Consider the following 17,262-nt stretch of genomic DNA (forward strand, 5'->3'; position numbering starts at 1 on the left):
TTTGGATTACCTCGTAATAAAAAAGTAGATGTTTACCAGTCAGAAAAGCTGTAATCTATTGCTGACCATTATTTTTAGTACTGAATAATTGTGCGATTGTTTTATTTTATTGATGTATATCACAATCTGACATCTTGCCTAATTATGTTTACCTTTTTCTTTTCAGACTGACAAATTGCTGCTCCTGTCTATTGTGCTAATATTTCTGTGATAACATGAAGTTTGCATCTAAACAGGCTTTATTCTGCAGATCAAAATAAAGCCTAATGAGCTTTCACCTTTTCTATTATGACAAACTGTCACTTTTTTTCAGACAGCTCATGAATAGGCTGCTGAAGCTGCATGTTTGTATGAAGGAGGGTGGTGCGGATGGTGGTGGTGGTGGTGGGGGGGTTGACCCATTTATTCTGAGCATCATTAACTAACAATAGCATAATGGTTATTCTTTGTAAAGAAACTTCATCCATTCTTAAACTGTGGTACCTGATTCTAGGCTCTGTGCATGGTCAGTGTGTCATTTAGTGTTTATGACAGAATGTTTGTGCCTGGAATTCCTTGTCCTGCATTTATTTAACATTTTTAGTGGAAATGTGAGAAAAAAATTAGAGTAAAAATAATCCACACTAAAGTTTATTTAGAATCTTAAAGCGTAATCCAAGATGTGAAAAGGTGAAATCTGAATTTCAGATGATTTAAAGACCTTCCATCCAGCCTGAATGGGCGTTCATTCAATCTTCTCCCGGAAAGAGATGTATAACATGAATGATTCTTTAAAATAATAATGAATGGGCTGCTGAAATAAAGCGGAGCGAGCAACCACAAAGCCATGAATGAACACGCATCCCAGGAGTGAAAAAAGAGAGAGAAAAAAAAGTAGGACGGAGCAGTGGAGCTGCAGGTGCACATGGCGGCCGCTGGGCGGCAGTGTTTCTCGCTGTAATAAAGCCGCTGCTCTCCGAAATGTTTGATCACATGCTGCGAAGGTTTGAAGTGGCGGCTTCATGTCACACATGCGTACCGACAAAGTGAATGGCACACGGGCGCAGAAGTGACACCGAGGGGGGAGGCTGCAAGAGCTGGTCCACGGCAGCTGGGTGAAGCGAGGGAGAAGAAGAGGTGGAGGGAGAAGAAGAAGAAGAAGAAGAAGAGGAGGAGGAAGAAGAAGAAGAAGAAGCGCGCGTGGAGAGGGTGAAGATGAAACCTGCAGGAGGTTGTTGTTGTAGTATCCCACCTCCGGCTTCTCCGAAATCCAGGCGTTAGGAGTGACGGCAGGTTGAATTTGGCTCAGTTGAGAAAGTTCCGCGACTGTGTACAATGGTTATAAATGGGTCTCACCTGAACAGCTCCGCGCCGGACCCCACTGACGCCGTCCTGAACCGCCCGCCGTGGGTTACCACAACTTTGGGCTGCTTCCTCATCTTCACTATCGTTGTTGACATCCTGGGCAACCTGCTGGTCATCTTCTCCGTCTATCGGAACAAGAAGCTCAGGAACGCAGGTGAGCGCGAGGCTGCCACAAAGTATGCACGCATGGCGCCGCAGCGGCGCGCGCGTGATTACTCAGCTGCATTTTAAAAAGCAAAACAAACAAAAAAAATTGTTTTTTTTTTCTAAAGTCACAATTGATACCTGGGCTGGTTGAAACTCTCTTTTCTTTACTGTTGTCTTTTTTACTTTTATGTTGTTTACATTTTATGCAATTTGTTTACAAATCCGAGCCGGCATGAAGATGCCTGAGCTCTCCTCATATAACATAACATCACCCTGCTTTTTTGTGTATGTGTTTTTTTTTTTTAATTATTCCCTACTGAGAGCAGTAACGCCGCTCTGAAATGTATTCATCACAGATGTTGATTATAATGGACAGTCATAATCAACATCCACTTGATATAGCCTACTTTTGAAGCGGATATAATTTCAGTGACCTACACCAAGTACGCAGCAGTTAAGCAGGCTCAGAGGAGAAACACTATAGCAATTATTGACACAGTCTGGGGAAAGCCCAGCTCTCATCCCAGCACTGCTTACACTAATGCTTCCCAGGCTTTTCCCACTACCCATGTTATTCCAGGCGGAGGATTTAATTTAATAATCATAATGACAACAAAATGTTAAATTTATTACCAGCTTGATGATGGAACTTTTTTTTTTAAAACATCATCTCCCCGTGTGTCTGTGTGTGTGTGTATAACACTTGACCGTGGATGTAATTATGATATGGGTTGTGGATTAAATTGTGCGCCCTCCAGTTTGGACAAGATTGACACAGCAGTGTTTGCCTTGCTCAGGCGAGGTGGTAAAACACTCATAATTTAATAGTCAGAGAGGACGGAGCGCTGGCTGAGAAAACCCAAGAGGCTCCTGTCGTGCTCAGGTTGCTCACAGTACCTGGCAGCTACACATATCATTGTTGTCATCATTTGGAGGCTGTAGTTGTGAGGGTGATTTGCTAAATACACGCCGGACATTACCATTTCATCCACTGCAGAAACGTTCAGGTCAGAGTAGATTTCCATCATGTGGAGGAGCAGACGGGGGTGGATGATATTGATAAATGTACACATGAAACTCAGCTGCTCACAACACAGCTGTCTGGAATATATATATATATATATATATATATATGTGTGTGTGTGATTCTGTTAGTGGTGATATTGCATGTTAATTTTTGGAACAAAGTAGAAGACGAGAGAAGGTATACATTTAGGAAACTTCATCTTTGAAGTTGTTCCATTAATTATGACTAATTACATGTAAGGAGGTCATAATGGTGCAGCAGCAGGAATTTAATCAAGCATGCAGCTAACTTATATTTTCAATACTTAGAATGTTGCATATGGCTGAGCATACCAGCTGAAAATACCATAAATTCCTATCAGCCGTACTGTAAAGTCTGACATTTTAACATCAAAGGGAAGTGAGGGGAAAAATAAATACCTTTTAGTTGTTTTTTTTGTAAACTCTCCTTGAACACTAAGAAGGCTTATGTCGGACAGTGACGTGCTTCCTCAAGTTCATGCCTTTGAAGTGCATTTGCTACTTTCCATTCAAGTTCTGAAGACGTGCATGCCTAACTTAGGGCTCTCACAATTTCCTCTTCAGTTTTCCTCATTGGCAAATTGTGTGCTTATCGGCAGACATATTGATTCGGTGTAAAACATTTCCATTCATAGCTGAATCGCAGTTTGTTTTATCGGGCCTTATCTGTGAGAATTTGATGCCGCCGATGATTGTTTGACCACATATTTCTGCTGGGCCGAGCACCTGTCTAAAATCTCAGGAGTGGTTTTTTAACAGCCACGTTATCCATCCACATGGAATTCAATCTGCCTTTGTTTAATTTAATGGATCTCCTCTATGGAGAAACAAATAGGTATAAATTTTCTTGGCATGAACTAAATGTTGTTAGAAACTGCACAGCAGTCCAACATCATGGGGATAAATTAAATAAGAAGTAATGAAATATACTCAGAGGAGAACCTGGCAGGAGATGTGGACACATATTGCAAGCAGCAGCAGTAGCAGTGCTGTCTCTGCATGGCCAAACCTACTGTCAGTGCATGAAATGGCCAGTGAGTGAGTGAGCGTGAAGCCAACAACACATGGTGAGCGGTCTGAGCTGCATGGCTGGATACAGAGTCAGTGCTGTGAGCTCAGCTCGTCGCCAATAAATCATCTGAAATGTGGCCGTTATGTTGTGGATGAAGGAATTTTTTAATCCATGTTGAGGACAGCATGAATCATGCAGACAAGGTGTTATCTGAAGTAATCGTTTTGGCAAGCTAACCTGGACGATAGCTGCTGAAATGTATTCTGATGTGTACACACACAGGCTGAAACACACAGACGTGTGACGTTGCTGTTCTTCCTATATGTTGACTGAAGTGTCCCCTTCATGTGAACTCTTTATATTACAGAGCAGACAATAACATGACGTGACATGCTGTGAAAAGGGGTTAACGTCTGAATTTTTAAGTATAGTTTGCAGTCCCCATTGTCCAGCAGCGGCCCTGCTAGGCTGCTTGTCAGCACTCTTCTTTAAGCTATGGCATCATGCTTTTTTTTCACACATGTATTGGCATCTGGAGAATATATATATATACGGCAGGTGTGTAAACAACCTGAAAGGCATCATTTGTGTTTTGTTTTTGCTTCACGGCAGAAAGTTGAGCAGCACAGGGAAGTTGAAGCAGAGACTTACCTACTGTACCATTCACAATGTGAAGTGACAGATAAAGACAAGCCTTCGTGTACTGATACCTTGGTGTGCTGAGCTCTGCCACTGCAAAATAAACCACAGAGCTCCACATTGGAGGCTGGCTGTCTGTTTTGGAGTGTGATGTAGTGCTTATCTTTTTTTTTTTTTTTTTTTTTTTTTTTTTTTTAATTCCAGCGTTGCGTGACTTGGCTGCATGCCGGGCAGAATGTTATTTCTGATCGTTCATTACACCTCTAGTATCTATTACAGAACATTATTGGTCTCAGTGTAATGAGTATTTTTGAGGAATTAATGCAGAATTTACTGGTATTTGCATGTGTCTCTAATTAAAATGAATGTTTTAGGCTCTATTGGCTTTGTTGGGAGATTCTAAACGGAAATTGGCTCAGCACTGTGGAGCTTAATAAAGAGATGACTGTGAAAAGAAAACAAATCCCCTTCTGTAGATGTTTTACAGTAGATGTTGATTTCGCAGCTTCCTGTTTTATTTTCATCATGACGAAAGCCTTTGAAAGACTTGTTTTGTGAGAAACTAATCCCTTAGTCCAAGCCTTATCAGTGGGAGCATCTATATCAAGATTGCAACTTACAAGTGTGATTAAACTGAGGAACAGGAGGTTTCTTGGGATGAATTTGTTATGCTGGAAAAGAGCTAAAAGGAAACGTATGCATGTGTCTTACAGGCAAGTACAGGCTTTTCTTAAATCACTAGAGTTGGTTGTAAAGATTCTAGGTGGCGACCTCTTATTTTTTCACTTGCAGGCAGTATTCGTCTCACCACTTCCTACTTGAAAACCTGTGTTTACTACTTCTTGTACCTGCACCCTGTCTGGCACACAAAGAAAGAAAAGTTCAGTCTAAGACGCCTTGATGTGGAGTTTAGTATCACTGAAACGATGTGTCAGGCATTGTAACGCCACACCGCATAATGTATCCTCTGCCAGCGGATTCAGTATCGGGTGGCTGTATCATGTGTTCCCACCTCTGATGACAAGGCTCCCTCTTTGCGAACCCTGCTGAGCCCCCGTTGGCTCGCACAGCTACAGTTTCACTCACAGTGACTGCGAAGCAGCAGCTGTGAACGCACACTTCTGTGTCTCAGAAGTTCTGCAAACTGTAACATCAAGACGGTACACTGTTGTGGCAATAAAGAGAGCGTTAACTCCATATCAAACTCCACTTCCTTTTAAAGATTGTTTTGGTATGAAGGATGTTTGACCTTTTGACGTTCATCTGCTGAAAAGTATTTCCCTGTTTACCATAAGACTTTGTAATCCTGCTTGATTTGTTGCCAGCTGAAGGCTTTTAATGTCCAGCGGTTGTCATAGGGTGTGTTTTTGTTTTAGCTGTAACTCATTCAGCTCTGTATGAGCAGTAAACAAAGAGCCTGATTGACGCAGTAATATTAAATGTATGTGTTTTACTTCCTGTGAATCACTTGTTAAATACGGGAAAGGCAGTGCTTCAGGATGGCCTCATTTTAAGCTCATCTGATACGGACGCACAGTCAGGGTTCTTGAACGTCATGTTCTAAGGTGCAGGATAGTCCCTAACCACCAGTTAGTGATGGGTAGCAAAACATCACCATGTCATCACCATCACTCAATTTTAGGAAACAAGTATTTAATTCATTAAGTCATTTTTGTTTGGTTAGCAAACAGTACTACTTGTATAGGTTTTTCAAGAGATTATGGTTTTAGGTCATGGTTACCACGGTAACAAGCCAAAAGCAAACCCACATCTCCTCCCCACTACCTCCTCTTGCATGCTTTGTTGAAGTCTTAACACAAACTCACACAGCTGGATGATGTACTGCATGACGAAAGCTGTCAGGCGTAACAGGATACGTGACAAAGAATGAGTGTGAATGTGTTCGTCGATGAGTTTTTCTGTCTGGAGAGCAGAAAATGATGCTTCAGTCCTGCTTTGCTTACCAGCATGGGATCAAAGGAAACAAAACATAAAGACACATAAAGAAGGTCACAACTTGATTGGATGGCTTATATGGTATATTTTGCATCGTAAATAGCATCTGAATTTTTTAAATCTGTATGGATGAGATGGATTTTGAGTATGAGACAGAGCTCAGGTGGGCCTCATAGCTTCAGTTATTGAAAGATGCTGAATAACTGAAAAGGCCAGAGGTTAGGGAGTACGTGCGTTTTCTCAAGTTGACATAAGAGGTACTTTATGTCTTTTGCCAAGACATAATCTGATTACATTTCTAATCAAATAAACATATCTTTAGTGCAGTCACATATTTTTGCAGTTCATCATGACTGAAATATTAGTTTTGAACTTGATACCATCCTGGGTGTTTATTTCACGGATTAGTGTAACTTGAAGAAGAAACAAAAAAGGTAATACAAACACTGCAACGGATGGCATTATTTAATTAAGGCCCATATTTGGCAGATGACTGGCTGACGGTATCATGCCATTCTCACAGATAACTCCAAGGTGCACAAGTCACGGCCGCTCGCTGGGTTTGTCAGTTTCTGTGGTGATGGCTGTGATAAGCATCGGAGCGGCACAGTATGGTGGAGCGGCTTAACAGTATAAGAACCAAAAGAAAAAGGCTCAGTGGGTGAAAAACACGCACTAATTGGGGACCCACAACAGCCAGCAGGTCATGACTCTGCAATTAATTTATAGTTTGCCCAAGCTGAATAAATGAACAGTGGTTGTGCGAGGATAAGGATCTCCTTCTTTTACTCATGAAGCACTTAACTCTCAGCTATAGATTAGTTAATGCCCCTGCTGTCAGCCAGGACACAGGGGAAAAAAAAAGCAAAAACTGCTGGCGTACCTTGAGGCTGCTCTGCACCTGATAACTTACAGTCAGCATTAACTGCCTCTTTCAGATCTCCTGTGTCTCCTCAAACATGTAAAATACTTGATATGTTTTTATTAATTGTGCAAGCTTGCAGATCTCTTTTGTACAAATCTCCCATCAAGAGGGCTTTCTGGTTCTCATAAGGATTAAAACTCAAACATTAGATCACACACAGATCTAATTAGGTAGCAGTTATGCACGGTTGTGGTTCCGCTGCTGGGATTGTGTGGGTGATTGTTATCGTTGTTTGTGTTGCCAACCTTGTCCGGCTTGTTTGTGACTGCCTTTCTTTCGTAGACACAGCATGGGAGGGGGCGAGTCAGAGAGAGAGAGAGAGAGAGAGAGAGAGAGAGAGAGAGAGAGATGTTCACAACGGTGCATGATAGTAGAGATAAAGACAAGAAATGGGAGGCAACAGATTAGTGTGAGCTTGTCATACAAACCAGACATACAGCGGAAAAGAGAGAGAGAGAGACTGTTAGCATTAATGGCAACAATCATGGGAAAATGGCTCTGCTGAAAGTGTGTTTTTCTCAATGTGACTGGATTAGTTCAGGCTTGACAGGTGCCATGTTGTCCTGCTGGGTTCAGGGCCTCTTTCCAGGGTCTTCAGACAAAGAAAAATTGACCCAGCAAGCAATCTTTTGACTTAGTCTAATAAAATGGCTCCCATCTTCTACATGATTTCATGATTTTCTAATATTTACAGGATTATCTGAACACACAAAGCCTGCCTGCCATAATCCAGTCTGCATATATGATTTGCATTTGCTGTATGATAAGAGTGTGGGCTGTTTTTTCCTGATATTTCCACTGAGCAAACACCTTTCTGTTTTCTTCTTTTTCTTCTCCTGGTTTACATTTCCTCTCGCCAAGTTTTGCACCTCATCTCCAACCTTCTTTGTATTCCTCCTCTTCCCAAGCTTACTCACCCTCACACAGGCATGCTCAGATTTTTTTTTTATTTTCACTTAAATTTGACCTTCCAGGCTTCATATTCCATGACACCCTGTCTGTTTGCATCACTTTGATCCAACACCCCCACCATTCTCTAAGGACGTTATGTTGTCAGACCGCATACCTGTAGAGGAATTCTGCCAATAGCTCTTTGCATCAAGCTAGTCAGGCAATAAGCCGGTTATCACACAAACCCTGTGGATTCCCGACCAAGAGGACAAAGTGAATTAAAGCTGTTATTTTTGAGAGGTTGTTAAACGAGGAACGGCTTGACATGGTTGAATTTAACAAGAACATCTGCTCTCCTCCATGGCGACCCCCTGTCCTGATGTGTTTTGTTTTTTCTCTCTTTCTCTCCCATTCCCGTCTGCGTCTTGTACTCAGAGGAGATTTAACCAACATAATGAGTCAATAAACACTTACACATACAAGAGAGCACATTTGCTGCCATCTATGATTCCACAGACACCCCCGCCACTCCAGCTACCCCCTCACATGCACACACTTACTATGCTTCCCTGTGCTATTTTTAATCATTTACAATATTATACAGTGAAAACTTGTTTCTGCTCGATGGGAGCCTGGGATGACGCACATGGAAAGCTCAGGGCAGTGAGATCAAGTAAACCCTAATGCTCATTCAAGGGGAACTATGCATAACACATGCATACTGTAGAGTGCCTACAGTAGAGTGGTAACTATTTGATCACACACACACATACACAAGGCAGCAGGAGCTCAGAGGTTAGAGATGCTTGCTGGTAATGGGAAGGATGCCAGTTTGAATCCCAGTTGAGAGAATCAGAACAGGGAAGAAACACTCTCATCTGTGTTCAAGGTGCCCTTGACAGAAGCACTTGCTTGGTCCACCATTGCTAGTCAGTCGGCAACAGTGTGGTTGGACTCAGCAGCTTCCAGCTGTGAATGCGTCAGACTGTATGATTGTTAAAGCGGGGCACTGATGGGAGAAAAAAATGCAGGGTCAGTCAATCTTCAGTCAGAAAAAGTAAAAGCAGACAAACTGACCCCCTTCTAAAACTGCTCCTCCCTTATTGTTATTCTGTTATTAAATGGGTCTAAAAACAGGGCACAGTTCACCCACCGGACTAACAGGCTCAATCAGAAACCCCCCATTACTCTGTATGGAGAGTGATTCACTTGAATGGCATGTAATGATGATTATTATGGCAGACACATGAATGCCATTTGATGTATCCCTGTGAACACTGTCCCATTCAGCCTTATCACACCACTGTCTCTGGGTTCAGCCTGGTGGTTTATCACTCAGACACAGTGCTGCCTCACATACACACTGATCTGTGAGTGTGCACCGTTACAAAAATAATGATTTCAGTAAGTACAAAGCAAAGAACGGGCGGCCCAACACGCTAAAAATAATCCTGAGGTCGACGAGGGGGGGCATGTTGTCTGTGTAAATTAGCAACACAGTTCAAACAAAGCCATGTCTAAAATAGAAAGACAGCAAATTTTACATTGTCGCCTAATTTTAGAGCAGATGTGTGACTATTTGCAGAGTGTCAGAAAACAGGATGACTCTGGAGACAATTTGAAAGAAAGTTTTATTGTAAAAAAAAACACTAAAAACAAACAGCAAAACATTAAAATCTGCATTTCCTAAGAAATTCACAGAGACGGATGTGTACTTTTCAGCGTGCACAAGACAAGTCATCCTGATTTTCTTCAGAAACCTTCTGTGAACAGTTGCGTTATGTAACAACCAGCAGTTAGAAACGTTCCCTGTTCACAGAATTACTGTGGAACAAATTTAAACACGGTAGCAAATACGTAGTTTGTAAGGAAGGAATGGAAGGAATTGTAGAAAATCATTGGAAATCCAAGCAATCAGGAGAACAATCTTAGAGAAGTGATTTGTCTTTGTCTGATCTCTTTAAAGTTGCAGGTCATTTTTATAACCTTAAAAAACACTGAAAGTTTCCTTTAAAAAAGTACTGATATCAGGTCTTATGTTATATAAACCTCTAAGCAGTATAGCTGCTTACATCACTATATTAATAATAGATGTGTGCATGTCACAAGTCCACAGAGGATCATAAAGTAGTTTATAGAGCATTTTAGTGTCTTTTAACTCATTGTTTTGGTTTTAAGATGCCAGCTTCACTGGTTCATTATCACTGCCCCTTCCCACAGGCAGCATGTTGGAGGAGACTAGTGTTAAGGGACTAGTTTGTGAATACATGCTGTGTTTCATTTGTCTCCAAGTCATGTCACACTCTAGTTGAAGGCGTTTCTATGGAAAACGAAAACAGCGTGCCCCCAGTAAAACTTTTGTTCCACTAGTATTTGCTCAACAGTTTATTAACATTACAAAAGGGATTGAAAAAAAACATTATGTAGTGTTTGCGTGCACTCATGCTAATGTTGATGCAGACATTGTGAGGTTCTTTTGTACAAACTCTATATCCAGAAGGCTGCACTCCTGTAAATTGTCAACTGCCCAAGACATTTTTATTTGTGAGGTTTTGGTCACACATAACTGCTACTGGGAACCAGAACATTTCAGCTTTAAGGTTAAAATAGAATGCAGAGTTAGAGGAGCAGTTAGATATACAGTGGTCCCTTGTTAATCGCTGGAGTTACGTTCTAAAAATAACCCTGCAATAGGCAAAATCCACCAAGTAGTCAGCTTTATTTCTTACAATTATTATAGATGTTTTAAGGCTGTAAGACCCCTCACTACACACTTTATACACCTTTCTCAGACGGGCATTAACATTCTCTCACTTTTCTCTCTTGTTCAAACCTTCATAGAAACACTGCTAGTGATGGAAGATTTATGTAAATTTGGCAAGCTGAACGCATTCTGTACTGTACAGGAGACACGGCATGGAGGAGATTGATTGACAGTGGTCTACGGCCAATCAGGACGCAGATCATAATGCACTGTTGAAAAAAAAAAAGCATGTAAAATTGCACTAAAAACAAATCCGCGAAACTGCAAGGCCGCAAAAGGTGAACCGCATTATAGCCAGGATGGACCACTGTATTTGTCAGATGGTCATAATAAGGTAATTTCTTACACTGTTTGCCATATTTTAAAGTGGACTTCATGTATTTCTTATTGCATTTCTAGCGTGCAGTTTGACAGTGACTGAGTAAGTGACAGTAAAAACATGCTGTGCTCAACTCTTCACATAGCCAAAACTTGTATATTGTGTAATGCTATACTGTTATCCAACCAACAATCCTGTCATGATGGAGAAAATGATCACTCATCCATTTAATTTAGTCTAATCACCACTGAATATTTCTATTATTAGTGGGCCAATGCCCTAGGGCAGAGCCTATTGTAAAGCCGCAGGCTTTACAATAGGCTCTGCCCTAGGGCATTGTTCCACTATTACTATTGTAAATACTTATTCTTCTTTATTCTCCTTCTTCCGGACAAAACTTTGCCGCGTAACTAGTCCCACAGCTTTTGCGCCAGCGACCTGAAACTTTCACAGAACGTCCGGCCATATCGGGAATGGTGTGCTATGACTTTTCTTTCCGTTCCGACGTACGGTTTTCGCGTTATTCGCGAAAAACCAGTGGGCGAACGACATAGACGATGAATGGGGAGAGCGAGAACCCGCTAGAGTGGGATGATGTCACGCACTCTAACTTTCCCTGTTTTTTCCAAAACAGAAAAAAAAGGTAAACTACTTCAATTTGTGGCCACACTGGGTGCTCCACATACATAAATATGCTATCAAAACGTAGGGATTTTTGTCCCGGACAAGCTGGTGCGCCCCTTTTTGTCATGTGACCCACGGTTTTTGGTCAGGTGACCCTCAAGCGAAGGGAGCGCCACTCCCTCCTCCCATCCGCTCCCATGTTAAACTTGGCCAAGATTTCAGATGAAAATCCTGATGGGCAAGGCATTTCTAACCTGCCAGAAAAATCACATACGTCGATCAAAACACATGAATTTGAAAATGGCATTAGTAGACAAGTGCCTGGCGCTCACGGTGAAAGAATTTTTCCTCTGTGACTTTTCGTTGTCCAGTAAAAAGAAGTTGTTTGGGAGGCTTTTTCTAGCTGCCTCTGAGTTTTCTCAGAAGCAGCTACAGAGTCTGTGCTCTCTCACTCTGCAACAGAAGGGAGGGGGGTGGGAGGGCCGAGGGGGCCGTTTCCAGGGTAACCTCCACAGGTGCTTTAACTGACTTGGAGGCTTCTCTGATGACATCACCTAACATGGCCGCTCCCATTGACAATGCATTGGGCTCATTCAACCCAATGTAACTAGACTGTATTGATCCATACAGAGACAGACACACACACCTCTGCAACAGAAGGGGGGCTGGGGGGGTTGAGGCAGCCGTTTCCATGGTAACCTACACAGATGCTCCACCTGACTTGGAGGCTTCTCTGATGACATCACCAAAGATGGCCGCTCCCATTAACAATGCATTGGGCTCATTCAAACCAATGTAATTACACTGTATTGACCCATACAGAGGCAGACACACACATACATACACAACCATACAGGAACATACACAACTACACTCACACATGCACACAGACACACACACACACACACACACACACGCACACACACACACACTGATTTTCAAAATAAAAGCCTCCAAATCATTACACACCTTACTAGGCCTGGCAAACTACACACAAGCCACCCAGAAATATGCAGACACACACTATACACACCTGCCAACACACAGACACACAAACAGGGATTTTCAAAATAAAAGACCCTGCACAATAACAGGATATGGCTGACATTCAGATTTTCAAAATAAAACACTTAAACATGTTTTAACATGCATTGGGGAGTGTCCCCAACCCACCCCCGCACACACACACACTTACACAGACACACACTGATTTTCAAAATAAAAGCCCCAAATTCATTATAGAGCTAACTAGCGCTAGCCACCCCTACAAATTATACATCAAATCGACCGGCTCGGTCAGGACTACTACCCTCTGAGGTTTGGTGGCGATCGGACAAACGGTATCCGAAAAAATCCCGAAAAACTGCGATCAACCCTCCCCACAGGCATCAAATCACTGTCAAACTTTGAACGCATGCCGTTTGGGCATGCTGTCCCACAGAACCTTCATTCAAAATGTAAAATGTAGGTAAACATTACACCTCTGACATATTGAGGCGCCATGTCTGTACCACTTACCATATTTACAGGAAAGCCACCTAAGCTGACACAACCCTCCTCATAGGAAATAATGGGAAATCGGTCGGACCCCTGACAAAACCCAGTCAACTTTGAACGCTTATCAGTCTGGCATGCCTCTACACAGAATATTCATTTCAACTGTTAACTGCTCATAAGGAGTTGAACTTTATCATATTGAGTCCTCATCTTCATCCGTTTTGTCCAACTCCATAAAATAGCAGCCAAAGTTGCATCCACATCTTTAGGATTCCTCCATTCAGAATGAATGGAGAAGCTTAGGGCCTATTAAACCTTAAATAAAACCAATAAGAAACACTGTAAAACCATGAAATGTCATCAGTGGCATCAGTAACATGTGGCAGCGTTGAGGCTATGAGGTTTTGGCAAGTGGGATGGATGGACCGGCAGCAGAGTGTGGGCGAGCGCGCATTGGCCCACTCAAAATTTCTTGTGAAATTTTCTAGTTAGTGGGCCAATGCCCTAGGGCAGAGCCTATTGTAAAGCCGCAGGCTTTACAATAGGCTCTGCCCTAGGGCATTGTTCCACTATTACTATTGCTCATACTTCTTCTTCTTATTATTATTCTCCTTCTTCCGCCAAAACTTTGCCGCGTAACTCGTCCCACAGCTTTCGCGCCAGCGACCTGAAACTTTCACAGAACGTCCGGCCATATCGGGAATGGTGTGCTATGACTTTTCTTTCCGTTCCGACGTACGGTTTTTGCGTTATTCGCGAAAAACCAGTGGGCGAACGACATAGACGGTGAATGGGGAGAGCGAGAAAAAAAGGCAAAAAACCCCAAAACCGGGGTCTCTTTGAGTCCACATAGCGCCGGCATACTGTCACCTACAGACATGATTTTCGGTTTAAACGAATCAGCACAAGTAGACCTACATCCTTTCTATATACATGTGTGCTTGAATTTTGCTTAGTTTAGGAGATTTGGCAGTTTACGTTTTGACGTGGGTTTGGAACATTTTTCTCTCTCTCCGCTAGAGTGGGATGATGTCACGCACTCTAACTTTCCCTGTTTTTTCCAAAACAGAAAAAAAAGGTAAACTACTTCAATTTGTGGCCACACTGGGTGCTCCACATACATAAATATGCTATCAAAACGTAGGGATTTTTGTCCCGGACAAGCTGGTGCGCCCCTTTTTGTCATGTGACCCACGGTTTTTGGTCAGGTGACCCTCAAGCGAAGGGAGCGCCACTCCCTCCTCCCATCCGCTCCCATGTTAAACTTGGCCAAGATTTCAGATGAAAATCCTGATGGGCAAGGCATTTCTAACCTGCCAGAAAAATCACATACGTCGATCAAAACACATGAATTTGAAAATGGCATTAGTAGACAAGTGCCTGGCGCTCACGGTGAAAGAATTTTTTCTCTGTGACTTTTCGTTGTCCAGTAAAAAGAAGTTGTTTGGGAGGCTTTTTCTAGCTGCCTCTGAGTTTTCTCAGAAGCAGCTACAGAGTCTGTGCTCTCTCACTCTGCAACAGAAGGGAGGGGGGTGGGAGGGCCGAGGGGGCCGTTTCCAGGGTAACCTCCACAGGTGCTTTAACTGACTTGGAGGCTTCTCTGATGACATCACCTAACATGGCCGCTCCCATTGACAATGCATTGGGCTCATTCAACCCAATGTAACTAGACTGTATTGATCCATACAGAGACAGACACACACACCTCTGCAACAGAAGGGGGGCTGGGGGGGTTGAGGCAGCCGTTTCCATGGTAACCTACACAGATGCTCCAACTGACTTGGAGGCTTCTCTGATGACATCACCAAAGATGGCCGCTCCCATTAACAATGCATTGGGCTCATTCAACCCAATGTAATTACACTGCATTGAGCCATACACAGGCAGACACACACATACATACACAACCATACAGGAACATACACAACTACACTCACACATGCACACAGACACACACACACACACACACACACACACACACTGATTTTCAAAATAAAAGCCTCCAAATCATTACATATCTTACTAGGCCCGGCAAACTACACACAAGCCACCCAGAAATATGCAGACACACACTATACACACCTGCCAACACACAGACACACAAACAGGGATTTTCAAAATAAAAGACCCTGCACAATAACAGGATATGGCTGACATTCAGATTTTCAAAATAAAACACTTAAACATGTTTTAACATGCATTGGGGAGTGTCCCCAACCCACCCCCGCACACACACACACTTACACAGACACACACTGATTTTCAAAATAAAAGCCCCAAATTCATTATGGAGCTAACTAGCGCTAGCCACCCCTACAAATTATACATCAAATCGACCGGCTCGGTCAGGACTTCTACCCTCTGAGGTTTGGTGGCGATCGGACAAACGGTATCCGAAAAAATCCCGAAAAACTGCAATCGACCCTCCCCACAGGCATCAAATCACTGTCAAACTTTGAACGCATGCCGTTTGGGCATGCTTTCACGCAGAACCTTCATTCAAAATGTAAAATGTAGATAAAGATTAGACCTCTGACATATTGAGGCGCCATGTCTGTACGACCTACCATATTTACAGGCAAGCCGGTTAAGCTGACCTAACCCTCCTCATAGGAAATAATGGAAAATTGGTCAGACCCCTAACAAAACCCACTCAACTTTGAACGCTTATCAGTCTGGCATGCCTCTACACAGAATATTCATTTCAACTGTTAACTGCTCATAAGGAGTTGAACTTTATCATATTGAGTCCTCATCTTCATCTGTTTTGCCCAACTCCATAAAATAGCAGCCAAAGTTGCATCCACATCTTTAGGATTCCTCCATTCAGAATGAATGGAGCAACTTAGGGCCTATTAAACCTTATATAAAACCAATCAGAAACACTGTAAAACTATGAAATGTCATCAGTGGACTTACTGACATGTGGCAGTGATGGCGGTGTCTTCCAAAAGCATTTATAGGGGGGCGAACCGGCAGCAGAGTGTGGGCGAGCGCGCATTGGCCCACTCAAAATTTCTTGTGAAATTTTCTAGTATTTACTTATAATTGCACTTTCAGAAACTTTGACGCGTAACTCCTCCCGCAGTTTTGAGTCCAGCCACACATGTTATACATCAAATCGACCGGCTCGGTCTGGAATGGTGTGCTATGACTTTTGGTAGCGATGGGAATGATGGTGTGTGACAACCGCCCTCAGAACTAAACTGAATTCTTCCCATAGGAAATACAGGGAAAACAGCCAAGTTAGGATGAAAACACACCTAACTTTGAAGGCATGCCGTTTGGGCATGCTTCCACACAGAACCTTCATTCAAAATGTTAAATGTAGATAAAGATTAGACCTCTGACATATTGAGGCGCCATGTCTGTATCACCTACCATATTTACAGGCAAGCTGGTTAAGCTGACCTAACCCTCCTCATAGGAAATAATGGGAAATGAGGTGAGATCCCTGACAAAACCCACTCAACTTTGAACGCTTAGCAGTCTGGCATGCCTCTACACAGAATATTCATTTCAACTGTTAACTGCTCATAAGGAGTTGAACTTTATCATATTGAGTCCTCATCTTCATCTGTTTTGCCCAACTCCATAAAATAGCAGCCAAAGTTGCATCCACATCTTTAGGATTCCTCCATTCAGAATGAATGGAGAGACTTAGGGCCTATTAAACCTTATGTAAAACCAATCAGAAACACTGTAAAACCATGAAATGTCATCAGTGGAGTCGTGCAGATGTGGCAGTGATGGCAGTGTCTTCCAAAAGCATTTATAGGGGGGCGAACCGGCAGCAGAGTGTGGGCGAGCGCGCATTGGCCCACTCAAAATTTCTTGTGAAATTTTCTAGTATTTACTTATAACTGCACTTTCAGAAACTTTGACGCGCAACTCCTCTCGCAGTTTTGAGTTAATCTACACGTGTTATACATCAAATCGACCGGCTCGGTCTGGAATGGTGTGCTATGACTTTTGGTAGCGATTGGAATGATGGTGTGTGACAACCGCCCTCAGAACTAAACTGAATTCTTCCCATAGGAAATACAGGGAAAACAGCCAAGTTAGGATGAAAACACACCTAACTTTGAAGGCATGCC

The 17,262-nt window shown here is 42.6% G+C and overlaps 1 protein-coding gene across 1 annotated transcript in view; it reads left to right on the forward strand.

The window, feature by feature from the left end:
- The first annotated feature begins 985 nt into the window (after positions 1–985).
- Positions 986–17,262, forward strand: part of mtnr1aa (melatonin receptor 1A a) — a 39,964-nt gene continuing 23,687 nt past the window's right edge. The window contains exon 1 of the mRNA XM_028401873.1: positions 986–1,498. Within this exon, the coding sequence (XP_028257674.1) occupies positions 1,315–1,498 (184 nt within the window). The 5' untranslated portion in view covers positions 986–1,314. The remainder of the gene's footprint in view (positions 1,499–17,262) is intronic.

The sequence above is a fragment of the Parambassis ranga genome, chromosome 1 (genome assembly GCF_900634625.1).
Source record: "Parambassis ranga chromosome 1, fParRan2.1, whole genome shotgun sequence".
Lineage (NCBI taxonomy): Eukaryota > Metazoa > Chordata > Actinopteri > Ambassidae > Parambassis > Parambassis ranga.